The sequence below is a fragment of the Rhinatrema bivittatum genome, chromosome 16 (genome assembly GCF_901001135.1).
Source record: "Rhinatrema bivittatum chromosome 16, aRhiBiv1.1, whole genome shotgun sequence".
NCBI lineage: Eukaryota > Metazoa > Chordata > Amphibia > Gymnophiona > Rhinatrematidae > Rhinatrema > Rhinatrema bivittatum.
Window position 1 is genome coordinate 41,394,047 of NC_042630.1, and position 21,580 is coordinate 41,415,626.

Consider the following 21,580-nt stretch of genomic DNA (forward strand, 5'->3'; position numbering starts at 1 on the left):
AATAAGTTGCAGTCACTGAAATTGCAAAAAAAGTAAAATGTGACTTATACACCATTAAATACGGTAGGTTCCAGGAGCAACATCATTTTGGCCTTCATAAATTGCTCAGGGCCACTTTTTCTACTTCTGAGATTTAGAAATCTTGATATTCTATAGATAAAAGACAGATATAAATAGGAAATCTGAAGGCCTCTTAAAGCTTATTCACCAAAAATGACCTAACAGGATGAAAAGATTTAGAGTCAAACATGTCATTAGCAAAGTTGACCTTGAAGTATTATTATTACGACAGATTTCTTCTTTTCCTCCTCTGGAACCAGGGCTGGAATAACACAACGTGTGCCCATTGGCAGGGGGGCAGGGTTGTTATCCTCCCTCCTCTGGGAGGATGAGGTTCGGAGATCCAAAATTAGATTTATTTATTTATTTTTATTTATTTATTTATTTATTTTACAATTTTCTAGACCGACATTCGTTGGAAACATCTAATTGGTTTACATGGAACATGGACTGCAGCAAATATGCTTTACGGTTCGGTCCAATTTCTACATTACCATTTTTAACTAAAGTTTCGGAGAACGTAGATTTAAAAAGGTTGCATATTTTTATTGAAGAACAGAGCTTACTTGATGATTTCTAATTTGCATTTAGAGCAGCATAGAACATGGAAACACTGCTGCTTCCTAGTTTGACGTAGATCATCAACACTTTGACAGTTCCACCAGTTTTGTTAGATATATCTTCTGCTTTTGACATCCTGAATGACTCTATTGTGTTTCAGAACTTAAAAACATATAGGTTTAGCATCTACTGTATTAGCATTCTGTGTTATTTTTGACTACTCTTTTATAAAGGGTGGGTATTGATAGCTTGAACTTTTATTTATTGACTGTGAATAAAAATGTTCCCCAACATTCTGCAATCTTTGCTGCATTATTAATATTTACATTTTTCCTGGATGTTGAATTTAGTCTATATGCCAACGATATCCAGTTTTATGTACCAGTTCAGCTGATTATGGCTGATGCATTGTTTTAAGATTTCTAGCAGCCTATATTCCATCAAGAATTTGATGACTGATAATGGATTTGTTTTGAACATAAAAAGACAAAGGTAATATAATCGCTCTAGGTTTCCATCACTTAATATTACTCATTTCCATTCTTTTGATGGAGCACAGATTGTGATTTCTAGTCAGGTCTAAACTCTGGGATTTTTGATGGACATGACTTTTATCACTTGTTCCTCAAGCGGAAAACATAGTTAAGAATACTTTCTAAAAGCTTTGCAATCTGTAGCCATTTCTTTCATGCAAATGCTGGTCATTTCTTCTCTTGGCTACTGTAATTGCTTATATGTTGGTCTTCGTCAGTCAACCCTCCAAGCCTCATATATTGTAAAAAATGTAGCAGCACAGATTTGTGATCAGATCACTCCAGTTCTATATAAATTGCATTGGGCACCTTACTACTAGAGGGTGAAGTTTAAAATTATATTTCTTGAGGTTGATATTCAAAAGCCATTTAGATGGATAACTGAAAAGTTATTTTCTGCACCATATGCACTTAAATACTAAGGGCCAGATTTTAAAAACTATGCGCGGGCGTAGATTTGTGCGCGCAACCTGGCGCGCACAAATCTACGCCTGATTTTATAACATGCGTGTGCAGCCACACGCATGTTATAAAATCCAGGTCAGCACGCTCAAGGGGGTGCAAAATTGTGCAACTTGCGAGCGTCGAGCCATGCAACCTTCCTCCATTCCCTCTGAGGCCACTACGAAATTGAAGGGGGCCTCGGAGGGAACTTTCCTTCCACCCCCCACCATCCCCCCCTTTCCCTATCTAACTCGCCCCCCCAGCCCTACCTAAACCTCCCCCCTTACCTTTAATTTTTAACTTGTGCCTGCCTCCGGGCAGGCTTGGTTGTGCGTGCCGGTGATGGTCGGCCCATGATCCTTGGCACAGCGGCAAATGGACGCTGTGCCTGGAGGCTCCGCCCTCGGACTGCCCTGCCCATGCCCTGCCCCCTTTTTCAAGCCCCGGGGCTTGCACGCATCGCCGAGCCTAATCAAAATAGGCTCGGCGCACGCAGGAGAGGGTTTTCGGGGTTATGCGTGTAATATACGAGCGTAACCCTTTGAAAATCCGCCCCTAAGTGCATACTGAGATGAGCACCTAGGACCAGATTTTAAAAACAGCACGAGGGCATAGATTTGTTAGCGCAACCCGGCACCAACAAATCTACGCCCAATTTTATAACATGCGCGTGGAGCCGCACGCATGTTATAAAATCCGGGGTCGGGGCACGCAAGGGTTGCACACTTGGGCACTTTGTGTATGCCGAGTCCTAGGGGAGCCCCAATGGCTTCCCTGTTCCCTCCAAGGCCGTTCCGAAATCGGAGCACCCTCGGAGGGAACTTTCCTTCCGCTCCCCATCTTCTCTTCCCCTCCCTTCCCCTGTCTAACCCGCCCCCCAGCCCTAACTAAAACCCCCTCCTGACCTTTATCTCAAAAGTTACGCCTGCCTCTGGGCAGGCGTAACTTGCACGTGCCGGCCACCTGCCGGCGCGCCATTCCTCAGCACGGTGGCTGTGCCGGAGGCCTTGGTCCCGCCCCCGGCACGCTTTGGGCCGGCGCCCGGCCCCCAGAATGCCCCCTTTTGCAATCCCCGGGAGATATGCGCGTTCAGGGGCTTGTGCGCGCCGCTGGACCTTTGCAAATTAGGCTCGGCGCGCGCAGGGGCAGATTTTCTCGGGTTATACACGTATGTTACGCGCTTAGCCTTTGAAAATCTGCCCCCTGGAATTTAGGTACACAAGTCAGAGATCTTCCGGGGGTGGGTGGGAGGGATTTCAAGGAGGGCCAGAGTTAGCCGCATAAATATATGGCTAACTCCGATATTCAGAGTTAGCCACTTAACCCAAAGGGCTGTTCTAAAGTTAGCGGTTTGACATAACCAACTAATTTTAAAATAGCCAGGAATATTTAGCAGCTCATCCGCGCCACTGAATACACCCATTATGTTAGTTAGATAGCTATATCCTGTTAACTTAACTAGTCACTCCTCAACTGAATTTTGACCTCCTTGTTTTTACCATTATACATGGATTGGCCCCTAAGTGTCTGAATTCTGAAATGATGTACCAGCTTGTACATGTTTTCAGGTCTTTAGGCCAAATTTTCCTGGATGTACCATCTGTTAAGCAGTTCATCGTGCAGAATTGAAAGATTGACAGTTCAGCATAGCTGGACCTTATTTGTTGAATGCATTGCCAGATGAGTTGAAGGCAGAAACATCCAGTACTAGGTTTCAGGAACTGCTGAAGGCATATTTATTTGACCAGGTTTCAAGGAATTCAATGAAGTTTTTATGTATCTTTTGGCTTGTAACTGTTGTTTTTAAAGTCTTGCTATTGATTTGCTAGTGCCTTCGTTGTTTATGTAATTGTTTTATTGTTTATCTCATTTATGAATATATGATTGTTACCAGCTCAGAAATTCTGATAGTGAAGAATACAAGTTTTTTTTCCCATAAATAACTAAATAATATTAAGAAATAAATAAATGCATGTATCCTGATAACTTTAACCATGCATATTCAGTGGGAGACTTGTCTTGCTGAATATTCAGCTAAAGTTATTATTTTTAATGCCATTTAGTAAAGCAGTCCCTCAAGTATAACAGAGTTGAGACGCTTTAATTTTCACTGACTCAGGTACAAACCAGATTGTGAGAGCTCTCTGAGGCAGGGAAATACCTACTGTACCTGAATGTAACACACTTTGGGGGTCATTTTCTATCGATATCGCATGTGAAAAGGGACTTTTCGCACGCGAAAAGTCCCTTTTCGTGTGCGATAGCTAGATAGGGGCAGAGTTGGGACCAGAAGAGGAGGAATCATGGCAGCATTGGGGCGGACACGGTGGAAACTTTGGTGGCGGCGATAAGGTAAGACCTGTTATCGCCGCCAGTTGCACACCCAATAGCACTACCTTTCACGGTGGCACTAATGGGTGCGAAAACCTTCAGTGATAAGACCGCGGTGGTGAAATCGCTGCCAGCTTTCGCAGGCATGCCCCCCACTTCGCCCTCCTGCCCCCTGTTACTGTGCGATTCAGAAAGCCATGTAACATTAGAAAATCCAGTCCTTTGACCTTTGGCTTGAAAAGGTGAGTAATTAATCTAAAATCTACATGAGATCTATAAATCTCCCTGATTCTTTTACCTTCTTAGACTCCACATTCTGTCTGCACTGAGAGCTGTACTCCTGGGTACAGGAAAGCCCCTCGTAAGGGACAGCCTGTTTGCTGCTATGACTGTGTCCCCTGTTCTGAAGGAGAAATCACTACTATGATTGGTAAGTTCAATTTGTCCATCAAGGCTAAGAAAGGTTTGTGAATGTTCTGAAAATGCTGAATGCATTTCTCAATACAGAAAATATAAATGTTTGAATGTATAATGCAGTATTAAATATTATTTGGTTTTCATATAGCTCAATTTTAGAGATACAGAATACTGTACAGCATGTGAGGCAGGGCTTAACTGTCTGCCAGTACATCCTCAGGAGGCAGTTTGGATAAATATGGAGTACGATGTTCTGAGTGTGCCTTACTAATCTAGTTGCCCAGTTTCATTGTTGATATTGATTTCTGCCTTTACCCTCTTTGAATTTCACAACTAAGGGTCCTCTGAGCTTCCCCTATGCTTTCTTCAATTCAATTACCATTTTTATTTATACTACCTCCTCTGAAAGGCTGTTCTACATATCCACCACCTTTTCCATATATAAATATTTTCTGATTTTGTTTTGAAGTTTCATACTATAGTCTATTCTAGAACACTATTTCTTCTAAATTTTTTCTTGTTTTGCTTCTTCTGCACAATTTAAATCTTTAAGTTTTTTGATTGCCCCTATCATATCCCATGTATCTTTTCTATCCTCTTGGCTATATATTTATGTCTGCAAAAATGACATGAGGCAGATGGCACCTTATAGACTAACACATTTATTGAGGCATGAGCTTTTGAGGACAGAGTGCACTTCGTCAGTGACTGTAGCAAATTCTATTTTCGAAAGCTCCTTCTACAATTGAATGCCTTTCCACTCCCTGCACAGCTAGAGAGGTACAGAATGCAGGCAGACCATGATGTCAAGAAGAATCCAGCCCCTGCTCCAGCCCCAGCCTGGCTCAGAGTTAGATGTAGTGGAAAAGGAGAAGAAGACCATGGCAGCAGGGAACTTCACCTGACCTAGCAGTGAATTGGAGGGTACATACTGATAGCCAGAGGAGCAGGAACAGTCAGGTCCTGATGGCCATTGAAATTGGAAGAACTCCTCCTCCTGGTGCCAGAGAAGCATGAAATATGGCATAGCCAGTAGTATGAAAAGCACAACACTGGGAGAGGAGGTTTATCCCAGCATACTCAGCAGCTGGAAAAGCACTGCAGAGATAGGAATGGAGGAAAAAATCTACAGACTATAAATACACTTTTTCATTAGAGATGTGCTTCATTTAAAGATAATGGTTCGGGCTTTGGATCGGGCGCTTCGTGGAAAATTTCGTTAGTGCGCTCTATATCTGCATTAGTGCGCAGTACACCGAATGATATAGTGTGCACTAGCTAGATGTTAATGCGAATTAAGGCCTGTTAGTGCGCACTAACAGGTTAGTTAGTGTGCACTAACAGGTTAGTGCACCCTAATAGAACTTACAGCACACTAAGTATGTAGTAGTGCACTGTAACTAATGTTAGTGCGCACTAAAAAATGCAATTTAAAAATTAAAAAGTATCAATTCAGAGGAGTTTGTTAGTTATAAAAACAGTGCACACTATTTGGTATTAGAGATGTGCATCGGGTGCCCAATCATTTCCACTTTCGGTTTCTTGTACCCACAGAAAAGTTCGTATTCCCACAGATCGGCATTTTTTTTGTATAAAATCATTTTCAGTTTAGCGCGCACTAATGGGCCAATGGTGCGGGCCATCCATTGCTCCTACCATGTGACAGGGGCCAGCCAATGGCACTGATAGCCCCTGTCACATGGTAAGGGCAAAGGGCCATCAGCGCCATTTTGTGTACTGGCAGCCAACGGCCCGAGAGCAGGAGATCACTCCTGGGACCCCCTCTGTACCACCAGGGACTTTAGGAAAGTTTTGGGGGGTCGGGAGGGTGGGAGATTTTAAATAATTAGATCTTAAGGGTTGGGGTGGTTTTGGGTTTTTTTTCTGTGTGCCCTTTCTCCCCCCCCCCAAAAAAAACGATAAGAGAACCACACAAAAGTTCATGGGGTTTTCCTATCGTTTTCGGGGACCCACGATACATGACGAAAAAGGAAATATTGTACAATATTTTCTTTCATCATAAAAATGATGCACATCCCTAATTGGTATTACTAAGAGATATGCAGTGTGCAGTAACTCCGCTAGTGCGCATTAAGACAAAATATGAATTTTGCCAAAATTTCGGCAAAATTGCTTCGTATATTGGTGCTACCGAACCATGACGAATTAGACAATATCATTGACATTGTCTAATTCAAGAAAAATGAATGCACAACCCTATTTTTCTTTGTCATAAGCTATTGTGAAGCTAAGCCAGTGGCAATGTAATTAGAGAAGGGGTAGGAAGTAATGAGGAAGGCTGAGGTGGGGAGAGGGCATTGGAACAGGTATCCCACTGCATCAGCCACATCTGCTTATCACAAATCCTCCCCTAGATAGCCCATGCTTACCCCTGACTGATATCTTGTAAGCACTTACAGCTCTCAGAACCTTTCAAACTACCTGCTTACCAAACCCACACACCATTCCATTTCACTGTTACCAGCAATTCCTCCTTAGAGAAGGAACAGTAGGAGGTGCAGGAAGAGGGGATCTGGTCCTTCCAGTTGCAACAGCTACTGTGCCAATGGCACTATCATCAGCCACAGAACTTTTCCAGCCTTCCCCCACTGCATAAGCTGCACCAGGCCTCTTGCGACCTGACTACCTCATAATTCAGTGCCAGTAGGTGCTGTAGTGCATTGTTCATAAAAACAAAAACCTGGCTATTCTTGAAAGCCTTTCCAGACACCAACTGAACCCACTCTCAACTTAAGCAACTAAGAACTCCCGTCAGAGTAATCAACAACCTTTGACATCTCAATAATGTTCTCTCTTTTTTAATGAGGCAGGTTTATTTACCTTGGTTCTATTTACCTTGGTCATTCTTTTGTTATCTCAGTGTTAATCTCTCTTTTGCCTTCTCTTCATTCCAAGTTGCATTTTATCCCTGTTTTATTGTAACTGCTACCTTATTCTTCTATCACATGTTAATGTTTTTAAGTTATTAAGTATTTATTCTGTTGTCACACCTTGTTATTTGTAAACCGGCATGATGCGACTCCCATCGCGAATGCCGGTATATAAGAAATTTAAATAAATAAATAAATAAATGACAGTAGAAAAAGACCAAATGGCCTATCTAGTCTGCCATGCACATCAACTACTCAGGTCTACGGTCCCTTTCACTGCCTCAGAGATTCCCTGTGCTTGGCCCATGCTTTTTTGAGTTCAGATACTGTCCTTGTCTCTACAATCTCCACTGGAAAGAATGTTTCATGCATCTACCACCCTTTGGGGTAGATTTTCAGAGCCCTGCTCGCCTAAATCCGCCCAAAACCGGGCGGATTTAGGCGAGCAGGGCCCTGCGCGCCGGGAAGCCTATTTTACATAGGCCTCCCGGCGCGCGCAGAGCCCCGGGACTCGCGTAAGTCCCGGGGTTCTCGGAGGGGGGCGTGTCGGGGGCGTGTCGGGGGGCGGGCCCGGTCGTCGCGGCGTTCCGGGGGCGTGTCGGCAGCGTTTTGGGGGCAGGTACGGGGCGTGGCTACGGCCCGGGGGCGTGGCCGCGCCCTCCGTACCCGCCCCCAGGTCGCGGCCCGGCGCGCAGCAGGCCCGCTGGCGCGCGGGGATTTACGTCTCCCTCCGGGAGGCGTAAATCCCCCGACAAAGGTAAGGGGGGGGTGTAGACAGGGCCGGGGGGGTGGGTTAGGTAGGGGAAGGGAGGGGAAGGTGAGGGGAGGGCAAAGGAAAGTTCCCTCCAAGGCCGCTCCGATTTCGGAGCGGCCTTGGAGGGAACGGGGGGAGGCAGCGCGGCTCGGCGCGCGCAGGCTATACGAAATCGATAGCCTTGCGCGCGCCGATCCAGGATTTTAGTGGATACGCGCGGCTCCGCGCGTATCTACTAAAATCCAGCGTACTTTTGTTTGCGCCTGGAGCGCAAACAAAAGTAGGCTGTTCGCGCTCGTCTGAAAATCTACCCCTTTCTGTATATAAATATTTCCTTCAAAAACAACAAGTGTCCTGGTACTAAATTTTAAATAGCACCTAATACGCCAAACTACTTATGTATGACCCTCTATTCACGGGCAGACATTGTCAGTACTGCTCGTTTTGCATAGGGGTCACTAAACCTTTAATCAAATATAATTTTTTGTTGATTTTTCAAAAATTTTTTAAACAATTGCAATCGAGAATAAAAAAACGGATACTTATCCGCACTCGGAACCCAAACCCGACATGGCCATGTTTCGGACTTCTGTCCTGCTTCAGGGGAAAATATTCAAAAAGCCAATTCAGGTGGTAGAAAACATCTTCTTCTTTCGGCGAATTTACTCCGTGCCTATCCTGTTTGTCAACGCGGGCTGCATTTCACCCCGCTCAGCGGGGTGAAATGCAGCCCGCGTTGACAAACAGGATTTTTTTATTCTCGATTGCAATTGTTTAAAAAATTTTTGAAAAATCAACAAAAAATTATATTTGATTAAAGGTTTAGTGACCCCTATGCAAAACGAGCAGTACTGACAATGTCTGCCCGTGAATAGAGGGTCATACATAAGTAGTTTGGCGTATTAGGTGCTATTTAAAATTTAGTACCAGGACACTTGTTGTTTTTGAATTGTTTACATTGTTTACATTGGTGTGTACTGGAATACACCGTTGGTGTGTGTGGGTTTTTTTGGTGTGATTGATATAAATATTTCCTTACATTAATTCTGAATCTACTTTCTTTCACTTTCAACCCATGAGCCTTCATTCCACAGCATCATTTCCCTTGAAAGAGGCTCACCTCTTGGGCATTGATAACTTGTAGGTACTTAAATGTCTCTTATATCTCCCCTATCCTGCCTTTCCTATAATGTATCAAAATAAACTCACATAATTCAATTTAATAAGAAACTTCTTTGAATTTTCCAAAAATTATATCAGACAGAAAAATGTCTTGAAAAAAAAGTTTAAGTGAAGGAAGTGGTAGTTTCATATAAATATATAAAGGTACCATCCAGGTTACTCACTCTTTTCTGTTATAATCATAAATATAACACCATCCCCCATTTTTTTTAGATCAAATAAGACTCAAATATGTTGAACACACAAACACAATTAGAACCATGAAGAATGTGAAAACATTGTCCCAAAATACCATGGATTCTTGTATATCAATATTTTTAACGTTACTTAGCTGCACATTAATGCTGTTTCTTGAATCTCCTCAATGCTTGTGAAATAACTTGGTAGCACTTCCTCTTCCCCATCATGGCCAAGTTTCAGATTCAATCCGTCATCAGGGGTCCGGGCTCACCAAATAACCAGAAATGTTCCCGTTTTTCACATCACGTTGTATGTGTAACTTTTATAACATGGTAGTCAATGGTTTCATATCACGGCATCCATTTTTAAAGGACCAACCATGTGACCGAAAATGACATCAGTATCCAAAGTATACACAATGTTACCAGAACCAAAAATGGTTGATTGAAAATAAATATCCAATGCCAAAGGAGATGCAAAGAAACTGAATAGGTCCAAGAACTTAATAATTTTATGAAAAAGATTTCTTGTTTATTATTCAAAGCACAACTCCATTGCTCAATTGTCAAACATAACAGTTCTCTTTAGGGTCCCCCGACATGGACCCATGTTTCGCCCAAAGGCTGCATCGGGAGGGATGAGATAAACACTTTGAAACTGAAATATAAATAATACACGTGTAAGAATTCTTAAGAATAGGACCAACAGCAAATGGTAAACAATTTCAAGAATGTGCTGATGAGACATTCCTTAGATGCGAAGTAACATTCATAAAGTTGACAAGGCAAGGAGAGTGGGCGGCAAAGACAAAACCCAGTGTTTACAGGGAAACATTTTTGGTGCAAAGAAAATGGACCAATAGGGAAAGGGTAAGTTTGATTACCCTTTGTGATCTAGTGTTGTGATCTTCCTGCACACAGTGCCCTATCCCTGTTACCGGGGGTGTTGTGATCTTCCTGCACAGAGTGCCCTATCCCTGATACCAGGGGTGTTGTGATCTTCTACCTTGCAGTGCCCTATCCCTAATACCGGGAGTGTTGTGATCTTCCTGCACGCAGTGCCCTATCCCTGATACCAGGAGTGTTGTGATCTTCCTGCATGCAGTGCCCTATCCCTGATACCGGGGGTGTTGTGATCTTCCTGCACGCAGTGCCATATACCTAATACCGGGGGTGTTGTGAACTTTCTGCATGCAGTGCCCTATCCCGGTTACCAGTCTCGAGTGGTGGCTCTTCTCAGAGAATTTGGAACGTGGAGTTTCATTGCTAATGCCTGAATGGACAGTGGAGACTACGGATGCCAGCCTCTCCTGCTGGGGAGCGCTATGTCTACGGAGTTTGGTGCAGGAGCAGTGGTCTCCACTAGAGTCTCAGTGGTCCATCAACCGTCTGGAGACCAGAGCAGTATTTCCTGCCTTACAGCATTTCTTCCTCTGCTTAAGGGCAAATATCAAAAGTCCATTTTAGTCCCGACACAATCTTTTCAATTCATAGGAGCGCGTCTGGACACCATCCAAACCAGAGCCTTCCTATTGACGGATTGGAAGCTGAAAATGCAAAGGCTTTTTCGTTCCATCCGATTACTGAAGAAGCCTTCAGCACTTCAAGTCCTCACAGTCAGGCCAATTCAGTAAGGTTCGCGGGATAGCGGGTGAATGCCCGCTATCCCGCGGGCCACAGGCCACTCACCTGTGTGCACGATTTAGTATTTAAATGAGGCCCGGCAGTAGAAACAGGCAAAAGGAGGCGCTAGGGACACTAGTGCGTCCTTAGCGCCTCCTTTTGGCCTGGAGCGGCGGCTGTCAGCGGGTTTGACAGCCAACACTCAATTTTGCCGGCGTCGGTTCTCGAGCCTGCTGACAGCCACGGTATCAGGGATACCAGTATCAGGGATAGGTCACTGCATGCAGGAAGATCACAACACCCCCGGTAACCGGGATAGGGCACTGCGTGCAGGAAGATCACAACACCCCGGTAACCGGGATAGGGCACTGCGTGCAGGAAGATCACAACACTCCCGGTGTCAGGGATAGGCACTGCATGCAGGAAGATCACAACACTCCCAGGTTAATTTACTGATATAATAAATCAATAAAACATTGAGTAGGTTGATATAATAGATCTAGTAGATTGACTAAAGAGCTGATGTTTCTCCTCTCCTCACACCAAACAAAAGCAACACTCAAGCAGAGAAGCCCTTCTTATAAAGCTTAGCTGGTGAGTAAAAGTAGGAGGGAAAGTAAACGTACTGGCCACTTCAAAAATACACTTACCAACAATTACCATATACATATATTCGAAGTGTGTATAATAATTCCAGGACTACCTTTCTAAAATGCACAGGGATTGGCAAATTCAAAACATGCACTAGCATTTCACGTGCCAGTGCCTGGTAACAAAAATAATAAACAAACAAGTTCGAGTCACATTGACTGATCACATTACTTTTTTTGTCAAGCTACCAACCATTTCCATTTCCCATCCCCCATATATTAAACCATCACGTCAGTGGGAACCTTGGTAACATCAATAAATAAGAGGGCAGCCAATAGGAATACATATTCATTCCTAAACTGATCTTAACTGACCTGAAAAGTGTCAAATTGTAACACTAACTCCCGTTAGTGCGCACTAATCGGAAAAATGATTTTTTTTTTACTAAAAAAATTGTGCCAATCACAATTTTCTTCTCCTGCCAGATGAATTTGATCGTTAGGACGATCAGGCACATGATTCACATCCCTATTGGAAAGGTAATTTATAAGGTTATCTGGATAACTATAGATGATTGTATTGAGTGGGACACCTATCTCACTGAATATCTAGGACAGGTTACCTGGCGATCTTTAGCTGGATAACTCATCCACTCCATGGCTTACCTAATATTTGCCTCAGCATTTGCTAATAATTTGCTGTATTTGAAAGTGTGTAAACTATTTGCAAATAGTGCATACTGATTGCAAATATCCTGTACTATTTCCTGAAACAAACCAAAAAATGCAACAACCCCCCCCCCCAACACACACACACACACACACACACACACGCCCATGTAATGAATTTCATACAAGAAAACAGCCCAAAATGAAAGAAATGAACCAAAATAAAAATGTTTGCCACACACATTCCTGAAAACCACAGTGGCCTCGTTTTCTTCCTATCTTTACTTACTTTTCAGACAAAAAGCTTTGATGCCTTTTAGTTTTGCCCACTGTATTTTTTTTTAATTTTTAATTTTTAATTTTCAAATTAACATAACATCCAACAAATTTTGATATGTACAGAAAAGAAAGAAAAAATACAGATATACAGATATATATACGTAAGTACATACCAAACAATCAACAGTTTCTGTATTTATCGCAAGAAATTCCAGAAGAGTTAATACAACTGAGCGAATAAAGGAAAACAAAACAAAAAGGGGTAAAGGGGGCATTTATATTAATCCCTTTACCCCACAATCAGAGACAGCAACTGATTTCATACATTAGCTCTCTAACCTACCTCTGTGTTCAATGGGAGATGGGTTTCCAGGAATGCTTGGAGCTGGGTGATATCGTAAAAGACATACTTATGTTCTAAATAGGTTACTTCACATCTACATGGAAATTTTAACAGGAATCTAGCTCCTTTTGCTACCACTTCTGCTCTTAACCGCAAAAACTGCTTTCTCCTAATTTGAGTATTTCTTGCTAAATCTGGATAAATCCATATTTGTTGACCATGGAATTTCAATAACCTATTTCTTAGAAATAATCTTAAGACTGTGTCTCTGTCTGTTGGAAAGAGAAATGAGGCTATAAGAGTTGCCCTAGTTGAAATTGTTGTATCCAAAGAAGTCTCTAACACCTCTGTCAAATTTACACTACTCTCAATTGGTAAACTAGGCTGTTGGTTAGCTGTCACAGATTTTACCGGTAAATAATATACTTTTGAAAAAGCAGGTAATGACTCCTTTGGCATTTTTAACACAAAGTGAAAATACTCTTTGAACATATCACTCGCTGAAATCAAATTCTGAACAGGAAAATTCAAAACTCTCAAATTTACGTATTTCAACGAGTTCTCTATATATTCAAATTTTTTTTCATTTCCTACTTCAGATTTAACTAAGCTCACCTGTATAGCTTCTACTTTTTCCAAATGTTTCTCACATTTTTCTATGTTTTTTTCCCCCGTGGACATAGACTTTCCCAAATTTAATGTTTTTTGTTAAAAACCCACAATATTTTGAGACATTTTTATAATTGCCACCTCTAAAGACTTAATTGCTGACCATAGTAAGTCCATATTTATTTCTGCAGGTTTTTGCAGTAGTATAATCTCCAGATCCGATCCTGGTATCCATTCTCCCCCCACAGCCGGTTCTCCACCCACATTATTTCTTATAGATGTATAGGGATGTGAATCGTTTTAGGACGATTAAAATTATCGTCCGATAATTTTAATATCGTCTTAAACCGTTATGGAACACAATACAATAGAGATTCTAACGATTTATCGTTATAAATCGTTAGAATCGTGAGCCGGAACCCTCGCTGAACGACCTCCTGCAGTCGATCTCCTGCCGGCGCCATTTTCCGTACGAAAACGATTTGCGGCGGGAAATCGCTCCCTGACCCCCGCTGGACCTCCAGGAACTTTTGGCCAGCTTGTGGGGGGCCTCCTGACCCCCACGAGACTTGCCAAAAGTCCAGCGGGGGTCCGGAAGGACCTCCTGCCGTCCAATCGTGTTCGTCTATGGCCGCCGCCATTTTTCGGCGCCATTTTGGAAAATGGCGCCGGCTGAAGACAACAAGATTCAGGAGCAGGAGCCCGTTCCGGACCGCTGCCGTTCCGGACCGCCGCTGGACCCGCAGGTTATTTAACTCATTTGGGGGGGGTTCGGGAGGGTGGGGGATTTAATTTAAAGGGTCGGGGGTGGGTTTTAGGGGGTTTTAATGTGCCGGTTTTGCGATTTTTAGATTTTTAGATTTTTCACGATTTTTCACGATTTTTCACGATATTTTACCCCCCCAAATGGCAACAATACGATTCCCTCCCCCTCCCAGCCGAAATCGATCGTTAAGACGATCGAGGACACAATTCACATCCCTATAGATGTATTAGATATGTCAGCATTTCCCCTCTCCATTATAGGGGAATCTGCATGACTCCTCTGAGTCTTAGATGGTGGAGAAGGAGTTTTTGGAGCTCCGGGGATCAACGAGATCTCATCAGCCAGTGGGGGTACTCCTCGCTCTGAAGTATCCCCCACAGCGGCAACGTCTTCCAGAATTATATCAGCTGCGGCTACAAAGAAGGACGATATCGGAGGTTGTGAAGACATTGGTGAGGGGGATGATGTATTCACCTCCCTCAACTGTGCCTACTAATTTTGAGCATCCCGGTTCACATGTTCAATACAAATTAAATTTTACCTCATCATGTCAAACTAAGGGAGTGATCTATATAATAATATGCCCGTGTGCAAAATTATATGTGGGCAAGACATCCCGCCCAATTCAAACCCGCATCATTGAACATCGTTCAAATATTAAAAATAACAGAGAATCAGCTCCTCTGCTTACACATTGGATTTCTATGGGGCACACTGAATCTGATTTAAAATTCTACATAATTGATGTAGTTATGCCACCACCACGGGGTGGCTGCTTCTCTGACATTTTGGCACGCAGGGAACAAAAATGGATTTTTAAACTACATAGCCTCTCGCCGGAGGGACTCAATAATGAAATTGATTGGCAATACTTCCTTTAAACGATCTCCGGAATTTCTTCTCTGTTACCTGCTGGGCTTGTCAAATTCTGATTGGCTGTTGGTATCTATGGTTACCTGCTCTGGATTGGTTGCGATTTGGCACCAAAACGGACACTTTAAATATTGAGTAATGCTGGCGTTCTTGGCGCTCCTTGCCAGAATTGCCGCCTGAGATGTTAAAATTTAAAGGTACAAGTTTCTTTATTTAATCTTCACTGTGATATATGCGATCAGAATTACTGTTATGCACATGAATCGATCTACCGTATGAGTTCAGATATAGGTGTATTCTCTGATTTTTTATTTCAAGTTTAGACATTTGGAGCTATTTAAGTAGTTTTAGACGATGTGCGCTGAGTTTGTAACATTATACTGTCTTGACTTTGTCGGCTCATCTGTATAGCACGCTCTAAATGTTAAGATGATGTTACGAATTAAACTAAAAATCCGAATAATGTAATGTTCGATTATATTAGGTCCTTAAATTAATAGTGATCACTATGTTTAATTTCGGCTATAAAATACCCTTTTGGCGCTCAATATTTTAGCAGTTCTAGTTTCCATGGTATTTATGTACTCTGTAAGTACTGTTCCTCTCTGTGGTTTTGAATTTATAACTTACACCTATATGGTATATTCAAAAAGCCATTTTGATAATATTGGATCCGCTGTTTTACTATCAGCCCCTGTTTTTTAAGAACTAATTTACTGTCTTTGTTTAAATTTTTAGTCTGAATACCGCAAAGAATACACTGTCCCCCCCGACGCAGCCGCATGTGGCGAAACACGGGTCTGTGTCGGGGGACCCCGTGTTTGAAAGAATTTGTGTTGATTGAGCAATGGAGTAGCCGACTTGATGAATAAAAGTATTTTGCACATTTCAAATAATTTGGAAGTCTTGGGACTGATTTCATTTTCCTGCATCTCCTTGGTGATCATATAACTAATTGTGGAGAGCGGTGTATGCTCCGTTTGATGTTAGTTAAAAGGTTAACATATTTTATCCCTATCAAAATTTCATTAAAAAGATCAAAGACTCCAGACATGGAAGAAAATTAATGAATGACAACAAACAACCCTGCTTTTCCTTCATAGTTGAGAGAACTCTTCTGACGTTGCCTCATTAACTTGTACCCTTGTCTTAGGATCCAAACACATTTTTCCAGGACAAACCATAGACTATATGGCCAGGGCACATAGTCAAAGGCCTTATCCACACGTAGTCACTAAAATAACCAAACAGTGTCTATTGCATGGGACCCCCAACTAAGAAGGATTTACAGAAAATAAATGTATTTTCCATAGCAGCAACAAAGCATGGAGATTTTACTTATTAATGCATGAGGCTTTTAAAATTCATGTTGCCACTTAAGAGAAAAAAATAAGATTTCTGGTGGAATAAAAAGCAGTGGAAAAGTATGGTTGGGAAAGCTTATTTTAAATACTAATTTTGTTTAAATAGAGATCATACTTTTTTTTTTAATTTGTTAAACTTTTAAATTATGATTTGTTGACAGATATGGAAACTTGTGAGCCCTGCCCAGAAGATCAGTGGTCGAATGAGAAGAGAGATCTGTGCATACCAAGAGACATAGTCTTCCTTTCCTATCAGGAACCCCTGGGTGTGGCTTTAGCTTCTGTTGCTATTTTATTTTGTTTAATAACTGCTGCAGTGATGGCAATTTTTATTAAACATCACAAAACACCCTTAGTGAAAGCAAACAATAGTTACCTCAGCTACATGCTTCTTCTTTCACTCATATTGTCTTTTCTTTGTTCATTATTATTCATTGGCCATCCTCTAAAGGTAACCTGTCTGCTCCAACAACCTGTATTTGGGATTATATTTACTGTTGCTGTTTCCACTGTCCTGGCTAAAACCATCAAAGTTGCTATTGCCTTCAATGCCACTAAGCCCAATAGCAAGTTAAAAAAGTGGTTGGATGCCAGAGTATCCAACTATATTATTCTTCTCTGCTCGCTGGGTGAAGTTCTGATATGCCTTGTTTGGCTGCTCATCTCTCCTCCATTTCCAGACTATGACACAAAATCAGAAAGTGGGAAGATGATATTAAAATGTAATTATGGATCTGGGATTGCTTTCTATCTTGTTGTTGGATATATGGGGGGTTTGGCATTTTTAAGCTTTGTGGTAGCTTTCCTAGTAAGGAAGTTGCCTGACAGTTTCAACGAGACCCAGTTGATCACATTCAGCATGCTGGTGTTCTGTACTGTTTGGGTGTCTTTCATTCCAGTGTACTTGAGCACCAAAGGCAGATATATGGTAGCTGTAGAGATATTTGCTATCCTGACTTCTAGTGCTGGACTCCTGGTCTTTATATTTATTCCTAAATGTTACATTATTCTGTTCAAGCCTGAAATGAACACAAGAAAACATTTAATGGGGAAACAATCAAACAACGACAATTTCTAAGGAAAAATTTACCAGAACTTGGTACAGATTTGGTGAATACTGTTCTCCTGCACATTGGGGCGGATTTTCAGAGCCCTGCTCGCGTAAATCCGCCCAAAACCGGGCGGATTTACGCGAGCAGGGCGCTGCGCGCCGGGAAGCCTATTTTACATAGGCCTCCCGGCGCGCGCAGAGCCCCGGGACTCGCGTAAGTCCCGGGGTTCTCCGAGGGGGGCGTGTCGGGGGCGTGCCGGGGGGTGGGCCCGGTCGTTGCGGCGTTTCGGGGGCGTGTCGGCAGCGTTTTGGGGGTGGGTACGGGGGCGTGGCTACGGCCCGGGGCGGTCCGGGGGCATGGCCGCGCCCTCCGTACCTGCCCCCAGGTCGCGGCCCGGCGCGCAGGAGGCCCGCTGGCGCGCGGGGATTTACGCCTCCCTCTGGGAGGCGTAAATCCCCCGACAAAGGTAAGGGGGGGGGTTAGACAGGGCCGGGCGGGTGGGTTAGGTAGGGGAAGGGAGGGGAAGGTGAGGGGAGGGCAAAGGAAAGTTCCCTCCGAGGCCGCTCCGATTTCGGAGCGGCCTTGGAAGGAACGGGGGTAGGCTGCGCGGCTCGGCGCGCGCCGGCTATACGTAATTGATAGCCTTGCGCGCGCCGATCCAGGATTTTAGCAGATACGCGCGGCTCCGCGCGTATCTACTAAAATCCAGCGTACTTTTGTTTGCGCCTGGAGCGCAAACAAAAGTAGGCTATTCGCGCGCCTTTTAAAATCCGCCCCATTCAGTAGATACCGATAAAAATAATATTCTCTTTTGAAGACTGTTCTTTTGTCCTTTTTAAAAGTAAGTTATTTTTAGCTGTCACTTTAAAGCAATGAGAATAGGAAGATAGTTTCAAAATAAAAAGATTATATATTAATTTTCTCACCCCCTAAATGTTCTTTATTCTGGAGGAGTCAAGTGTGGTTAACTAAATATAATCTTCTCAGAGCAGTGTGACATATTTCTGGTTGAGGGTGGGAGACAAGCAAATCAACCAAGCTCCAAACAAGCTTCAGAAAAAGGCAGTGACTTAGTTTTGCAGACTGTGTCTCATTGTTATAGAAGGTGAAATAGTCCAAACAAATTCCTCAGCAAGGGCTCATGATCTGAAGTTGCAGTGAAGAAAGTTCAAAGAAAATATGAAAAACACTAATTTGCTGACAGAGCGGTATAGATAACTGAAATAGCCTCAAACAGTAATTGATGAAAAAGTCTGGAATGGTCCGCTAGGGAAGACGGTGGATGCCAGCACTGTAAGAAATGTCAACATGTAAGTTTAATTGAGGGATTTATATACTCATTTTTCCAAAGTAGAAGAGGCAAGAATCAAAGAATTTCACCAGGGCAGACTATTTTGGACATGTCATGGGACCTCAATAAATGTGCCAAGGGACGATGGAGTCATCTTACAGTTTGTAGCTATCCATTTACAGGTATGCAGCCTACTTACTAAGGGATAATAATTTCATTAAAAAAAAATAGCTTCTCCAACCTTCTGAATGGTATATATAAGACCAGAAATTCTCCATAATTATTGCTATATTTTCCATTTCAGCTTTCTCTTATCCAATATTCATCTGAATTGAAATCTCAATGATAAAGCTTGAAATCAGCAAACACTAGTGCACCATGAAATGTATTGGGTGGCAATGTGCTTCTATTCCATCATGGATTTTTTATTTCTCCTTCAGCTCTGTGAAAAAAGCAACTGTGGGACATTTATAGAAATCATCAAAAAAATAAATTATTCCTTGTGAGGAAGTTCATCTTGACAGTCTCTAATTTTCCTAAGCATAGCAATTGTTAGATCAGTCATCAATAGGGATGTGAATCGTTTTTCAACGATTAAAATTATCGTCCGATAATGTTTATATCGTCTTAAATCGTTATAGAACACGATACAATAGAAATTCTAACGATTTATCGTTAAAAATCGTTAAATCGTGTTAGTGCGCACTAACTCGAGTTAGTGCGCACTAACTCGATTTAGTGCGCACTAACTGAAAATGATACAAATAAACACTTTCCAGGTCACTGAAGGTCAGTTAGGAATGAATATGTGTTCCTATTGGCTGGCTGCCCTCTTATCTATTGATGTTACCAAGGTTACCACTGAGGTGATGGTTGGGGGGATGGGAAATGGAACTGGAAACTAACGAACACCAACAGAAAATGAAACAAAGTGTTCACACTTCCCAGGTCAGTAAAGGTCACTTAGGAATGAATATGTATGTATGTATTCCTATTGGCTGGCTGTGCTCTTATCTATTGATGTTACCAATATGGTTGGGGGGATGTGAAATGGAAACAGTTGGAAGCTTGACAAAAAATAATGTAACGATCAGCACTCACCTGACTAGAACTTGTTTGTTTATTATTTTTGTTAGCAGGCACCTGAAATGCTAGTGCATGTTGAATTTGCCAATCACTGTGCATTTTAGAAAGGTGGTCCTGGCTGGAACTGTACACAGTTCAAGTATATGTAATTGATTGTTGGTAAGTGTATTTTTTAAGTAGCCACACTGGCACCAGTATGTTTACTTTTCCTCCTACTTAACTCACTAGCTCAGCTTTGTAAGAAGGGCTTCTCTGCTTGTGTGTTGTTTTTGTTTGGTGTGAGGAGAGCAGAAACATCAGATCTTTATTCAATCTACTACAGTCATCTCTTACAGTGCCCTATCCCTATTAATACAAGGAGTGTTGTGATCTTCCTGCACACAGTGCCCTAACCCTGATACCAGTCTGAGACAGCTCCCTCCCTGCATTACTAGTGAGAGGCTGGCTTCACAGACAGGGGGGAGCTGCCTGACCCTCACTCCTGACTTCCCCCATGTCCCAGCTAGTGAATGGTGTGTGGGTGAGGGGGGGGGGGGAGGATGGTGAAGTCTGAGACAGCTCCCTCCCTGCATTACTAGTGAGAGGCTGGCTTCACAGACAGGGGGGGAGCTGCCTGACCCTCACTCCTGACTTCCCCCATGTCCCAGCTAGTGAATGGTGTGTGGGTGAGGGGGGGGGGAGGATGGTGAAGTCTGAGACAGCTCCTCCCTGCATTACTAGTGAGAGGCTGGCTTCACAGACAGGGGGGAGCTGCCTGACCCTCACTCCTGACTTCCCCCATGTCCCAGCTAGTGAATGGTGTGTGGGTGAGGGGGGGGGGGAGGATGGTGAAGTCTGAGACAGCTCCCTCCCTGCATTACTAGTGAGAGGCTGGCTTCACAGACAGGGGGGAGCTGCCTGACCCTCACTCCTGACTTCCCCCATGTCCCAGCTAGTGAATGGTGTGTGGGTGAGGGGGGGGGGGGGGAGGATGGTGAAGTCTGAGACAGCTCCCTCCCTGCATTACTAGTGAGAGGCTGGCTTCACAGACAGGGGGGAGCTGCCTGACCCTCACTCCTGACTTCCCCCATGTCCCAGCTAGTGAATGGTTTGTGGGTGAGGGGGGGGGGAGGATGGTGAAGTCTGAGACAGCTCCCTCCCTGCATTACTAGTGAGAGGCTGGCTTCACAGACAGGGGGGGAGCTGCCTGACCCTCACTCCTGACTTCCCCCATGTCCCAGCTAGTGAATGGTGTGTGGGTGAGGGGGGGGGGAGGATGGTGAAGTCTGAGACAGCTCCCTCCCTGCATTACTAGTGAGAGGCTGGCTTCACAGACAGGGGGGAGCTGCCTGACCCTCACTCCTGACTTCCCCCATGTCTCAGCTAGTGAATGGTGTGTGGGTGAGGGGGGGGGGGAGGATGGTGAAGTCTGAGACAGCTCCCTCCCTGCATTACTAGTGAGAGGCTGGCTTCACAGACAGGGGGAGCTGCCTGACCCTCACTCCTGACTTCCCCCATGTCCCAGCTAGTGAATGGTGTGTGGGTGAGGGGGGGGGTGGATGGTGAAGTCTGAGACAGCTCCCTCCCTGCATTACTAGTGAGAGGCTGGCTTCACAGACAGGGGGGAGCTGCCTGACCCTCACTCCTGACTTCCCCCATGTCCCAGCTAGTGAATGGTGTGTGGGTGAGGGGGGGGGGGGAGGA

At 43.5% G+C, this 21,580-nt stretch overlaps 1 protein-coding gene across 1 annotated transcript in view; it reads left to right on the forward strand.

Moving 5' to 3' along the window:
• Nucleotides 1–17,546, forward strand: part of LOC115077505 (vomeronasal type-2 receptor 116-like) — a 58,134-nt gene extending 40,588 nt beyond the window's left edge. The window contains exons 5-6 of the mRNA XM_029579796.1: nucleotides 4,236–4,359; nucleotides 16,630–17,546. Coding sequence (XP_029435656.1) covers nucleotides 4,236–4,359; nucleotides 16,630–17,546 — 1,041 coding nt within the window. The remainder of the gene's footprint in view (nucleotides 1–4,235; nucleotides 4,360–16,629) is intronic.
• The last annotated feature ends 4,034 nt before the right edge of the window (nucleotides 17,547–21,580 follow it).